Genomic DNA, 13,412 nt, shown 5'->3' with positions numbered 1-13,412 from the left:
CACGCAGAGCACCTTCAATTTCACAGGCACAATTGTAAACGCAACCATTATTTTTAATACTTGGCTGAAAATTGTTTCAAGTAACAAGATGAACTGTGAGTATAGGACTATAAGCTTTGCTCATATTCAGCCACTTGCTATAAAAGTAATCGGAGAGGTGGATAATGACACTAAACATTGAAACAAACCAAGACAAAGAACTGTAATACTGTATAATGGCCAAGTTAGTGGCCTGATTCCAAGCCAATAGCACAAGGGTGCTAGAAAATCTATGCTTAGGAGGCTGTTTATTCATTTATTTATTTATTTATATTATTTATATGAAATGAATCTACAGTCTACACAACTTGATTTCATTTAATTAAATATGAATAAGTTATTTTGAGGCAAAATTGCAAAATCTCTTTCACTGTCCAAATATTTCAAGACATGTCACATCATTATTTCTGAAATAATAACAATTCTCTCATTAGGAAAATGCATTTATTTACTAAAAGAGAGGAAGAAGCTACCTGAAATGTTGGATTGTATAATATTGAAAGTCTAAAAATATGTTTTCTCAATAGGTTGGTTCATCACACATGAACATGGTTGATGAAATCATATTCCAAATCTGTAGTGTGGCCTATTAAGAGCTGTTTGCAACAATCTAGCGAGCAGTCATAAAGCCTTGTGTTGTACCGTTGAAAAATTTAATAATTTCAGTGAAGTCCATGTTGTTTTCTAGGATGATGTCCCTGTAGATCTCCACCAGCGCCAAGGCAATGAAGAGGACAAAATGACTAGAGGAGGCAAACTTGGCCGCCCAGATGGTTTCCCAGACGGCAAAGACGTCATCGTAGACCAGCTCTGCAAGGGAAACACACGAAAAGCTTGGATCCGGCCAAACAAGTGCCTGTTCGGATTGATATGTATTTTTCCACAAGTGCAAAACGCCTTCTTGCACATCAGGCTAACAAGACCAGTTGTTTGAAATGTTAAAACCCAAACATGGCTTATGGAAATCTCTCAACCCCCCTAATTACCTCGCTTGAAGTCTAAGAGGAACCAGCGGTAGCAGAAGTAGAAGTGAGTGTAGTCTCCGTTTTGGTGCATCAGCTCAAATAGCTCGGAATCCAGGATCTACAGTTTGTAAAGCAGGGATCAAAAGAGATTTTGAAGGAGGAATAATCAGAGTAGTTGCTGGAGAAACAGTTAGTTATCGTGCGTGTGGCTGAATTGATGAATTTCATTTGCAACTTGTACAAGTGCAACTTACTTGGATCAGAGAGCGCATGTTGGCAAAGTGAGTATCCATCGCCCCTCCGTGTGGAAAGTTTTGATTCATCCTCTTCATGAGCTCCGTGAAACAGCTAAAGGCCATGGCCTCTGGGATAGCGAGAGATGAAAAAGATGCTGCAGCCAGAAAGCAGACGAAGAAATCGAAGCGGCGATGGAGCATTGTGACTCACCATCATCCAGAATGACGAGAAGTGGAGCCAGCAGGTCACACATACCCTGAACATATCCGATGTCGAGGTGCCTCCAGATATAGCTGTAAATACACAACAGGGATCAAAACATCATTCCTCTGCTTTTATCTGCTTCAGTGCCCGTACTTTAGCCTTTAAGTCCATGCTGAAAATCTTGAGTGTCAGTCAGCCTCGAGTCAAACGTCACTTGAGTCAGAATAGTGTTGCCAATATTAGGACGTGGCACTTGCGTGGCAAAAAAACTTGCCTGAATACAGTTTGAGATTTGCATTTTTTTAATTTAGTGTGCCATTTGTTTGTTTTTATTTGTGCAGCGTGCGCAAACTTGACAACCCACCAGCACATGTACAAAACAATAAATGCAAATAAGACACTAAAACAATATCTGTGTGTTTTAAAATGATACTGAGAATGCACGCCTTAAAGTTGCTTCATAGTTTGGTCAGCCAATGGAAAAGATTCCACGCCCGTAAGAATTTTTCCCTGGCTCTGGCTCTTAACTTCACAGAGGTAAATACATGTTTGGTTAAGTTGGAACTGAAATGGGATAAGGTGGCAGGCGTAACGAGAGATTATTATTTTTTTAACACTGAAGACGACCTCCCACTATGTGTGAAGATTAACAAGTTAAAAATAAGTGATGCAATTATTGTTGTATTGAACTGCTCATTATTTCCATTTTATTCAATAATGATCGGAAAGGAAATACATTTATTTTAGTATTTACTGTTCTGATCAGCAGTCGCAGCTAATCAAAATACTTAATCAACAGTTTTATTTTTATACAATGAAATGAAAAAAAGTCTGCAAATTCTGAAAACAAATGCAGTAAATTCAAGATATTGCTAATCGCGCCCTCTATCACTGTAGAAATTTTTCATGTGGCTCCTGGCGGGAAATAATAGCCTAGGTCTATCTTAGACTTTGATACCTCCACAAGTTGTTGGTCAGCAGACCTGAAGCAAGAGTGCAAGAATGAGATTTGAAGACAAGTAGCAAAATCATAAAATGAAGCCTTAAAAGCACATGTAAGCAGTGAAGGAAGCTCGGAATAAGGATTTTATGCTCCTTCTCAAAAGTTCCAGTTATGAGGCAAGCAGCAGCATTTTGAACCAATTGGAAACGTTTGCGAGAAGACTGGCTGACTCCAAAGTAAAAGGTATCACAGTAATCCAGCCGAGACATGGTGAAGTCATGGATTACTGTTTCAAAGTGCTGCTGTGTAAGAAAAGGCGTCATCGTTGCCAGCTGCATTGGGCAAAAAAAAAAATAAATAAAGAAGCTGGACCGATACTGAGCCAATTACATATAGCCTAGCCATAGCGTCGCTTGTTCACGTTCGAAATACATTTATTTCATACTTTCAGTTGTTCAATCAACTTGTACAAGCTGTAAATATATTTATTGGTGTTAGGATTAGTAAAAAAACAGAGTGTTTCATAAGTCCGTGTTACTTTAAATGACCTTACATCCAAATGACAGCTATTGATCTTACGTTTTAATGGCAACATTTTGAACAAAAATATCAAAGGACTGAATGCTTTATTAAATTGCTCTCATATGTTCAATATGGCGCAAACACCATTCAACTTTTGTTTTTTGTAAAATGAGAGCCTTCTAAAACCCCCTTTATGTTATGACTGAGCAAAAGTGTCTGACTGGACTTTGAAGTTGCTTAACTCAAGCGATGACTTGACTTCACTTTCGTACGAGCTTGGGACATTGCATTTGACTTACTCCTACAGCTGGTCAATAATACTGACCATTTTGGTCATAATTTGTCAAATGTCAACATATTCGATGGATGGACGAAAGAAAATCAATTGACTGCCACTGTTGTACCTGCACATGATGTTACGGAGCTTTTCCAGGTTGGCGGGAGTGAAATACCAGTAGTTCCTGTCACAGCGCTGTACGTCCTTTTCAATGCGGTGCAAATTCAACGTGTACAAGTCTAAAAGCTCTTGCTGGAAAAAACAGAACAATAAACATCTGCATGAAGTCAGAGAGACAAATATTCAGAGAAAAAGAGAGGTACACACAGAGAACGCCCCCTGAGCAGATTGTTGCGAGCCGGCTTCTGTGGCGTCTGCGCACCCATCCAGAGACTCAAAGTGAGGATAGAGGCTATCCATCTCCGGTTCCTCAGACAATATGGACTCAGTGCCTTCTGGACTTGGCTTTTCCTGCCCGCCCTCAGGTCTGAGATCCGTGTAAGGGGCCGAGTCCTCAGAGGAAGACAAGGGCTCACAGGGAGCCTTCCTGCTCCAGGGTACCGTCGAGACACTGGCTTTGGGAATCTCCTCCATCTCTATGGCTGAGGGAGACTCATCGGACTCAGTCAGGACCTGAGCTTCGGCCTTCTGAGAGGCACAGTAGGCTTCTCTTGCTCGAGACACGCGAGTGTCTGTGGCTAAAGACAGTTTCTTGTCACCTTCGGATGTGCTGGGGTTTTTGATGTCAGCTTCTACTCTAACATCTTGTGATGTCTCACCTTGGCTGGATTTGTCTTCTCCTTTGAACCATTCAGTCGGATGCTTTCCGGCAGTTTTCGCTGCATTTTCATTTTTCAGTCTTTGTTCAGCATGATCTTGGGACTCGGTACATGCTCCTGGCATGACCATACTATTTTTGTCAGGCACTTGTTGTCCTTCAGTATCTACTGAGGAGCCACCTCCACACTGAGCCGCCTCTACTTTCGGATCCTCTGACTCGATGGACTCTTCTGGTACATCTAACACTTCAGTCTTGGTCACGTTGGGTTTCTCACGTTTGTCCTTCTCTGTCAGACCTACATCCTGAGGAGGTTTGGCTGAAGCTCTCGAAGCAGCCTCGGGTGCAGCGCTATCCTCTGTGCTGAGCGAGCCGTCCGACAGGCCCGAGGTAACTGAGAAGTTGCGGGACGAGGGATGCCCAGAGTCGGGAGAACTTGGGCCGTTCTGGACTGCCCCGTTGGTCATCTTTGGCACCTGCTTGGCTTCTTCACTCTTGGATTCTGTCTCAATCTGCTCCACCTCTTCTACAGACTCAAACACCTGCAACAACAAGCCAAAGGGAAGCAGACTACTCCAGGGGAAGGGATGGGATGATGTGAAGGACTAGCAGGAAGAGAGTGAAGGAATCTGATTTAAAACATCGCGCGAGCTTATAGCTTAACCAGTTTCATGGTGATTTCAAGTAAATGCAAAGATTTAAATTGTGTCGCTGGTGCAACGCAATGAGTGTGCTACCTGTGTGCTGCTGCTGGAGTCACTCTGCAGACGAGCCAGACTCTGCCTGTCTGAACTCTGGGAGGACCGGGACTGGCAGGTAAAGACATTCAGGCCAAGATGTCATTGAATGAAATATGAACATAAATGGGCGCCTTGTCTTTATTAAAAAAAAAAATCAAATAGTCTTACCAGACTTCACTCAAATATTTTCTTGAGGCTAACTATTTTGGCTTGATATATTTGAACGTTAATATTGTCATGGCAAAACTTAACGTTTACTTATGTACATCGTTGATGCCAATGTCTCTCCTTCTTCCATTGTTATTTTTTCATGTGGTCAAAACATGACATGGCACATACGCGATATCACTCTCACAAACGGGAATGTTTCACTATATACACTGGAGTAAATTTTTTTGCTGTGTGTCTTTATCTAGAAATGGGGTATCCTTCTGTATTTTCAAATTTGTTAATTATTAATTTTGTTCTATGTAGATGTGAGAAAACGCCACATTTGAAAAAGTATGCAATCTCTATTCAAGTGTTGTCAAATGTAACTCACCGCTGCACTGAAGAGGCAGTAAAGGATACTACCATTTTGCGATAAACATCATTAAGAGTTCTGTGAGCTGCTGGTCAGCATGCCGTAGGTAATTGCAATGCAGAAACGAAACGTGGCTTTGCAAAGAAACTGTTGTCAGATTACTCAACTGAGAGAAGTGACGTGAACTAAAATGAGTTTCTAATATTCATCCATCCACTGTTAATTTTCTATAATGCTTATCTGCATTTACACTCACTTTATTTTCATTTTATTTATTTTAAATTTTCTGTTTTGATAGGATTATCCTGGCCCCACCAACCTTGAATATGATTAACCGTTCAACGCTTGCTATGCGTCACCTCATTGCTGACGGTTGAGTCATGATGGACCATCTTTGAACTGGTACTGTCCATGCTCGCCCCTGAAGAGCATTTGGCTAAAGCTGCAGCGTGTTGCTCCTTCTCCCGCTGTCGAACAATCTCCTCGCAGCCGAGCCATTCGCGCATGGTCTGCTGGTAGCGCAAGCGCACCTGCTCATCCACCTGCAGTCACAAATGAAGTGTCAATGTGGGAAAATGTTTCTGGGGGTGAGGGGAAAAATAAGATTAATTGTGAAAAATATCTCACCTCCTTCCTTTCTCTTTCCGACATTCCAAATTGGTAATGCCCCAAGAGAAATGGCCACACTTCTTTCCGCAAAGACGGGTCCACGCCGCCGAAATAGACCAAACGAAGCAGCTCTTGCTCCTTGAACGTCTGGAAAGAAAAATTTCTGCTGTCACTTTTGTGTACAAAACCTAGTATGTTTTTATTTTCAGACAAATGTGCCGTGCACTCGACCAGAGCAAAGAATGGATGCGAACGTCTCTAGTCTTGATTGGGGCTCGATGTAATTGCCTCACAATCGGAAACATTAAAGATTATCTATAGCATGTTAATTTCATGAGCAATGAACACGCTTGGAAGATTCACAAGGCTGATGTACAATCCCAACGAGGACGGTTATACTGGCACAGCCATTAGCGAAGCATCATGCGCGCCGCTGCGAGACTAATGATGTGAGCAAAATAATTAGCAGAGAATGAGCATGTGTGAGACGGCTGAGTGGCAAGCAAGCGAGAGAAAGAGAGAGGCTGTAAGGCGACAGGCATTTTTGTGTGGATAAGAAGAAGTGCTTAATGGGAGATTCATGGAAATGCTTACGTTACAGTCCTGCAGGAACATCTGCCAAACATCTGCTGTGAGTCCTTTGTATGCGTCGCACGGCGAGTCGGGCGAAACGATGGTGTGATTGACGAGAGCCGAGAGGTGAGTGCGCACAGTGGACAGGTGACGGCAGTATGCCAACCCTGGTTGAGGAGACGGGACAATATTCAATCCTTGTACCGAGGATCCTGTTGATTCAAATTAAGATATCATTGCTTTAAAGCCGGGGGGGGATACTGCGTGTGCCGAAGCATTATTATAGGATATTCAGCAATCCTACTCAAACATGAGAATTTATTCTCTCTTCTGGCCTTTATTGAGCCACGGATGAGGCACGGAATGTTACAGCTACAATATTAGTGTCTTAAAACATAATGAAAAGACCCCATAGATTAGTTTTGTCCATCCTCATTCGGATGATTCACTGCACAACCAAAATTCATATTGAGAATATATTTTCAAGCTTTAAACAGAATTAGCTACTGGATATTGAATGCTGATCATTTACTCAGACTATGTCTGGATACTAGGGAACACATTTTCAAGTAAAAACAAGTTTATTTAGTATATTCACTGAAGCGACGGACAGCACTTTAGGGCACATAATATTTCTGACCTTAGACTTGACTAAGCTCCATCATGAGACTGCGTCCACAGACTTGTACATTAAAGCTCTAGACATGATGGCTGCCACCTTATCGTTCTTTGTTCTTAACCTGTTGTGCCCGACATTGTGGAAAAATCGAGGCTGATGACATTGTACGGACAACCTTTTTCCATTGTCTCATTGTGTTCCTTGCCGCAAGTACAACACACACACACACACCCCGCCACACACACACACACAGACTGTATGAACGTCTTCCATTGTTTCCTTACTAAATCCTAATGATTGTCTACCATTTGTTGGTGTCAACATACATTATTGAGGCGCACTATCCCACTGGAAAGGTGAATAGTGTGAAATGAAAAGTTCACATACAGCCATAAAATGCCCTAGAGATGATCTGATACTTCATGTTGTCACATAACAGCTTCAGAGGAGTCCTGAAGAGAACAAAGAACAATGTCACAGCTCTGGTCATATTTCCATAAATTCTAATGATACATTTTGATATATGCAGTTGTCTTGATGGTGGATTAGTGAAGGGCTTTATCTAACACAAGCTGATGCCCTGACACAGTTCCAATTACCATTTTATCTGCTTTGCTTGTTCTCATTGTCCCCACACATTATCATGTCAGTGAGGAAAATATCACACATTTTTCGGACTATTGCAACATCCTGTTGTTGTCTCTGCATGGACAGATGTGGCCAACCAGTGACTGTGCTTCAATTAGTTGAAGCAAAGCAAAAGCTTATCTGAAGCCTTGATGTGATTATTTCTCACTCTCTCACCTCTCTTGGTTGCACCCTTTGGGTGTGGACCCATCGGAGAGGCTGCCCTGGGAGCAGGATGAGCATGAGGACTTCCTGAGAGTGGGATGCCACATTGCAGAGCTCTGATCCATCAAATCTGGTGGAGTCACTGCAGAAGACGCGCACACACATACACAAGCAAATCATTACTGTCACCGTTAACATGTAATTGCATCCTGTGCATAGGCATTAGCAGTCAAATTAAATTAAATTGTGCTCTCCGATGCTAAAAGATCTTAAAACGTCCAAATTGATCGCACTGTTGGATCATAAATAAAACATCACAAATTTCATCATACTGTTTTTAAAGACTGAAAACATCGAACAGACTGCCTACGGAAAAGAAACAATGGAAACAAAGCAAGCAAAAGCCTTTCTCAGCAAAGCGCCCATAATCAATCCATCACTCGTCAATCCTGCAGTTAATTAAAGGCTATGTTGTCGTAATGCATGAAAGTGGGTGTGACAAGGCGATAGGATGGAGTTAGAGGGGTTTTGTTATTGGGACACGTCAAGGAGCTTGACCAGAGGCACATGGCAGGTCAGGAGGTTATTAAATCAGATAAAACGGAAGACGGCCACACAAATCCAAGTGGGGCAGCATCATAGCTGCATTCTCGGTATGAGGTCCTTTTGTGGAAAACACTCAAGCGACTTTCGACATTTTTTTCAAAATCTCTAATCGAAACCACTGAAACAAAAAACAAAAAACAAATAACACAATAAGTGAGGCGATAACGTGTAACAATTTGATGTCGTACAAATGTGAACAAAATGCAAAGAACAATAAATGCGTTGTAAAAAACAAGTGTCTCACCAAAGTCTGATAGGCTATTTGGAAAGAGGATGCGGAAGACATAGTCTGTGGCCTCTTCTTCTTCCTTGTCTGAGACAGAGTCTGTAGATCCAGTTCCCTGAGGAACCCTCTTCTTCAGCTTTGGGAACACCTTCCCCTGCAACAGGAAAATAATATGAAAATAGTAACGAGTGTTTTGAGAGAGTGCAAGGAAACGTACAAAGATCTTACGTAAGCACAAAATCTTACCAACTTGAACTTGAATGAGATTTAAGAAATATGAACCTTCTTGAATGGTACTTTTGTATTTAAATTGCCTCATTGAATTATGTCAAATTATGTTAAATTATGCTGAATCTTTGCCAAAAAACTGAAATCTGGACAAACCCACGCGGATGAAAAACTAACCACCTTGGCAAAGTTTACAAAAAGCAGCAGAAGAAATTATTCATTCATGTGGATTCAAGATGACGAGCCACTGCATGCCCGAGTTTATAAATAGTCGTCGAACAAGCGTGGGTGTTTTCTATTATTCCGTTTGCTTGCACTGCACACAATAAAACAAACAGAATCTCATCATTTGTGCTGGTGCATGCAGTGAGAATATAAAACCAAAGCGTCGTCATCGGCCGAGCAGTTGGTCTATTATTGGTTTATTGATCAAGTAAGAGATGATTTAGAACAAGTGTTGTTCCTCTATAACAATGGCTAACACGAGTCAATTGATTGCATCGGGAGAGATGAGCAAAGGTGCTGACCTTTCCCCTCTGAGACCAGAGAGGCGGATCCAGCTGACCGTGCGGAAGCAGACCGTTTTCCAGGCAGGAGAGGAATTGAAGCAGGTGACCTCCTTTAGGGAAGCGAAGTGGAGGCCTTTGGATGCCATCCTGACTCACAAGCACCACTGTGCCTCCACTGTCGACTGCGGGGGAAATGGTTTCACCATTGCACTTCACTGGCAGGTTTAAAAAAAATAAAAAAATAAAAAGGGACTTGAATGGAAGCATTTTATTGCCTGGGCCTACCTTGTTGATGGCAGTGCAAGTACACTATCTCTTCAAGAGGGATTGTCATGGCGTAGTCCCAGTACACGCTGCAATTCATTCAGGGAAAACAAAAACAATTCAGTTCATTTATTTATTTTGTTATTCAAATGAAGAGTCAAGCTTGTGCAAAGAGATAAGAGCAATAATGAAGCCTTGTTACGAAAAGAAAGCACACTGTCACACAGAAACACACGAACACGGGAAAATTACATTGCTCGTTGGGCTGACAATGTCTCAGTCAATAAACCACCTGCAGGCTGCCTGTCTGCTGAAAATGAGCCTAATTAGATGAGCTGTGCACACACAGCCTCTGAGACACAAATGCATTCAGACACACACACACACACATAATGCACACACATTGTATTATTCAGAAACAAAGAAATGTTTCAACGTTTCACGCTCAGCGCAACTTGTATCTCACAAACACACAGCAACATCCAACACAAACACACACGCACCAACGCTACATCACCTTCGTTCATAGTCCAAATCACCAACAGAGCCGTTCATCAGTTGATTGGGTGTCCACTTCAAAGTCATGAGGTCGGCCGTCTGATGAAGGGAGAGGTAACCCGGGATAGCCTCCATGTCGTCCCTCTGCAACAGCCATCAGGAGAAAAGGTGTCATCCGATGCAAAATTAAACAGATCTTTGATATATATAATTTTATTTAATTTAGTGTTGTCAAGCGATTACATTTCTTAACGAAATTTTTCAACTACTATTTTTTTTTCAAGAAGCTTGTAACAGGTATTAACTTGATTAATATCTTGTAATTCATGTAAATTCACCAAATATGAAGTTTATTTTAAATCAAAGACCGTTCTAATGGCTTTCTTTGATCCTTGAATACGATCTAAACGGTGTCATCCTTACAGGCATTTTCATTCGAAACAATTCTCAAAATTATATTTTTAGTTGAGCCGTCAAGCATTGTCACACTCCAGCAGTGTTGGTTTGCAAGGCCCAGTGGTAACTTAATCAGGGTCTTTTTGTTCTGAGTGCTAAAGATGTACACCTAATGTGGTACCGTATTTGAATTTGGCTTTGCAAGATATGCAAATTATTTTTTGAAGTAAATAAAACTAAGTTAAAATATTTAATCGCGTTCATTTTTTAAAAAATTAGTTAGTTAGTTAACGCTTTAATTTTGACAGCTCTAATATCTATTTATAGATTATTTGTTTTGTGGTTGTAGTTTGCATTGGTGTAGATCTGTATTGGATAATACAATCAAGTGCTTCCAATGTTTTGGTAACCTTACTTAGCTTAGTTTGTTCATCAAACACTCACTGGCTGAACGAGCACATTGTTTTTGCCAAACAGCAGCGTGGCCCTGTTGTTTTGATGCAGTGACTCCACGTAGTCGCGAGCTGATGGCGAGGGTGAGGGGCGCTCATCCATGCTGCTGCTGGAGTGACGCTTCTGGATCTGAAATATGATCAATTTAATCCATTTAATTTACCTGGTGCGTTAATGCTTTTTGGCTTGACACACACCGACTTTAAAAGAGTCGTTTGAACCGAACACACCCGCACTCGCAGGTGAATAGAAATCATTTGTCAAAAAGTGACAAAGACATAAAGGTGCGCCCAATACTTGACTTACACACAACGCAGGCCTCTTGGTGGGCGAGTCCTGCCTGCAGTGACCACTGTGGATGCGATGTCTTTGCACTAACTCGTCAGCCGAGGGATCGGTCCAGAAGTGGTCGGCTGTCTTCATCTTGGTATACTCCAAAGCACAAGGTCCCACTGTGACAGCGGCGGGTGGGGGGGTGTACAGTTACATCAGCACACCAGCTGTAAAATTATGTGCATGCTCGAACAAATTGCAAACATTTTATTCGCTTTACCTGCATAATCAAATAAGATCCAAAATATAAATTTAACACATATTTTGCACTTATAAGCAATAAGAAAACACTGCAACGCATTATTTCAAGTAATTCCGCGCAACAACGTTTGCAAACATTTAATAGGATGTAGGGAACTGAAAAGTCAAGTTGCAGCATTATGAGTTCATTTTTACTCAAATCAGAACCTATTCTATTCAAAAGCGTCTTAACAGGTCAAGGATGCATTATAACAAAGGACTGCTTATTCGACAACATCTCCTGCTTCACAATTCTTGCATCCATTGATTTTAAAACCCGCTTAAAGAACCATTTTTGTTCCTTAGCTCGACTCAACCTGAGACTGGTATCTATTGTTTATGACTTTTAATTTGTGCGCTAATTTCCCGCTAATTTATATTTACACCATATGAAAAGCACTTTGTTACAGCTCCAGCTGTTGTGAAATGCGCCAAATAAATAAAGTTGTATTGGATGGTATTTTTTTTTTGGAGTCAATAGCTGCTTGAATTTCCTCGTAGGGTTTCAGAATAGCCTCCCGTGGCTGCTGTTTGGATGTAAACTTGCGCCCACCCTTATGGATATTCCGCTACTGCCTCCCACCTTGGAGATCTTTTGCCCGAGGAAGCTCCAAAGGTTCTCAACAGGATTTAATTCAGGGGAGGATGGGCGAGTTCTGAGCTCTCCTTTTCTGTCCGTGGCAGCCAACGACGCATGATGATGAGATGCTCCCCACAGCATGAGATTCCGCAGTGTCATGCATGAAGATGATTTTGTCACGAAATGCACACTTCTTTTGTGCCGAAGCGTCTCCTACTTTTCAGAAGTCATTTTCACACCCTCAGGGACGTGAAACCATGACACTGCCACCTCGTAGGCTTTCTGGGAAATGGTGTCCAATTTCATGCTGCAAGGAACATCTCGATCATTGACTCGACAATGCATGATTGGATTATATCATTTGCAGCGACTATTTAGGAAAATCAGAGGAAATATCTGGCGCAATGTTCAGTTTTAGTTTGAAATGAAACCTTTAGCAAAATCAGGCCTGGTACTTTTCTGACGTACCTCATATGGAGCCATGTGATGCAGTGCAGCTCATCAACATCGCGCAGCCTACTGTTAACTGAAAACTTCTCTGACTGTCCCAATGACAACAGGGTATTATAATCATCATTATGATGAAAGGCAGAATTTTTTTTATTCGTCTATTGTATTCGATTTCATCAGATTCTATATCTAGTCCTTGGGTACTACTAATCATAAATCAGATTAAATGTGAAATTAATGTTTTTGTGATTCACAGAAACTAATTTCAGTAGGGGCACAATTATCACCAAAGGAAAGGTTTCACAAAAAAGCTTTTAGTCTGAAATTCACCGCAAAGACCGTTAATATCCCACACGTTCAACGCATGAATGATCCAAATACACGTTTGTTTGAAAACTCCAGTAAAAGCTTGTTAATAAAGTCACAAATTACCCAGCAAAGAAGCAAGGATCGGTCCATCTACAGGGTCCATTAGAACAGCCTCTTTTTCATAATATTTACTGGAAGACAGAGAAATAGGAATGGGATCAGGTCGGTGGAGAGGACAGAGCGCGCACACACACACACACACAGTTGAATAGCATGACATTTGACACTTTGCAAAGCACCTGCTGTTTTCCACGAGGAAGAGGACAATCTTGTCCAACACCTTCTCAAAAAGAGCAGTCCGAATCCATAGATTCTTCATGGCCTTTGGAGTGAGGCTGGGAAGTCGAGGCATTCTGCGCAGACTATCCTGGCTTTGCAAACTTTGGCTTCGTCTGCAAGTAGACATGCCAAGTTGTGGTGAAATGATGACACGCCAGAA

The 13,412-nt window shown here is 41.6% G+C and overlaps 1 protein-coding gene across 2 annotated transcripts in view; it reads right to left on the bottom strand.

Annotated features, from left to right (window-relative positions):
- Positions 1 to 13,412, bottom strand: part of sgsm1a (small G protein signaling modulator 1a) — a 31,681-nt gene that overhangs the window by 1,835 nt on the left and 16,434 nt on the right. The window contains exons 5-24 of one of the 2 annotated variants that reach the window (XM_088297394.1): positions 13,213 to 13,365; positions 13,037 to 13,104; positions 11,308 to 11,453; positions 10,993 to 11,130; positions 10,172 to 10,296; positions 9,676 to 9,743; positions 9,409 to 9,572; positions 8,672 to 8,807; positions 7,834 to 7,963; positions 7,417 to 7,481; positions 6,432 to 6,577; positions 5,856 to 5,984; positions 5,588 to 5,770; positions 4,703 to 4,774; positions 3,515 to 4,570; positions 3,315 to 3,439; positions 1,452 to 1,534; positions 1,259 to 1,368; positions 1,026 to 1,122; positions 682 to 849 (exon numbers count right to left, since the gene is read on the bottom strand). In XM_088297394.1, coding sequence (XP_088153520.1) covers positions 682 to 849; positions 1,026 to 1,122; positions 1,259 to 1,368; positions 1,452 to 1,534; positions 3,315 to 3,439; positions 3,515 to 4,570; positions 4,703 to 4,774; positions 5,588 to 5,770; positions 5,856 to 5,984; positions 6,432 to 6,577; positions 7,417 to 7,481; positions 7,834 to 7,963; positions 8,672 to 8,807; positions 9,409 to 9,572; positions 9,676 to 9,743; positions 10,172 to 10,296; positions 10,993 to 11,130; positions 11,308 to 11,453; positions 13,037 to 13,104; positions 13,213 to 13,365 — 3,362 coding nt within the window. The remainder of the gene's footprint in view (positions 1 to 681; positions 850 to 1,025; positions 1,123 to 1,258; positions 1,369 to 1,451; positions 1,535 to 3,314; positions 3,440 to 3,514; positions 4,571 to 4,702; positions 4,775 to 5,587; positions 5,771 to 5,855; positions 5,985 to 6,431; positions 6,578 to 7,416; positions 7,482 to 7,833; positions 7,964 to 8,671; positions 8,808 to 9,408; positions 9,573 to 9,675; positions 9,744 to 10,171; positions 10,297 to 10,992; positions 11,131 to 11,307; positions 11,454 to 13,036; positions 13,105 to 13,212; positions 13,366 to 13,412) is intronic. The other variant, XM_088297393.1, reaches the window with a different exon arrangement.

The sequence above is a fragment of the Idiotropiscis lumnitzeri genome, chromosome 1, assembly GCF_059441095.1.
Source record: "Idiotropiscis lumnitzeri isolate Australia: NSW breed Sydney's pygmy pipehorse chromosome 1, RoL_Ilum_1.0, whole genome shotgun sequence".
Lineage (NCBI taxonomy): Eukaryota > Metazoa > Chordata > Actinopteri > Syngnathiformes > Syngnathidae > Idiotropiscis > Idiotropiscis lumnitzeri.
This window is presented reverse-complemented; position numbering and strand designations above follow the sequence as displayed.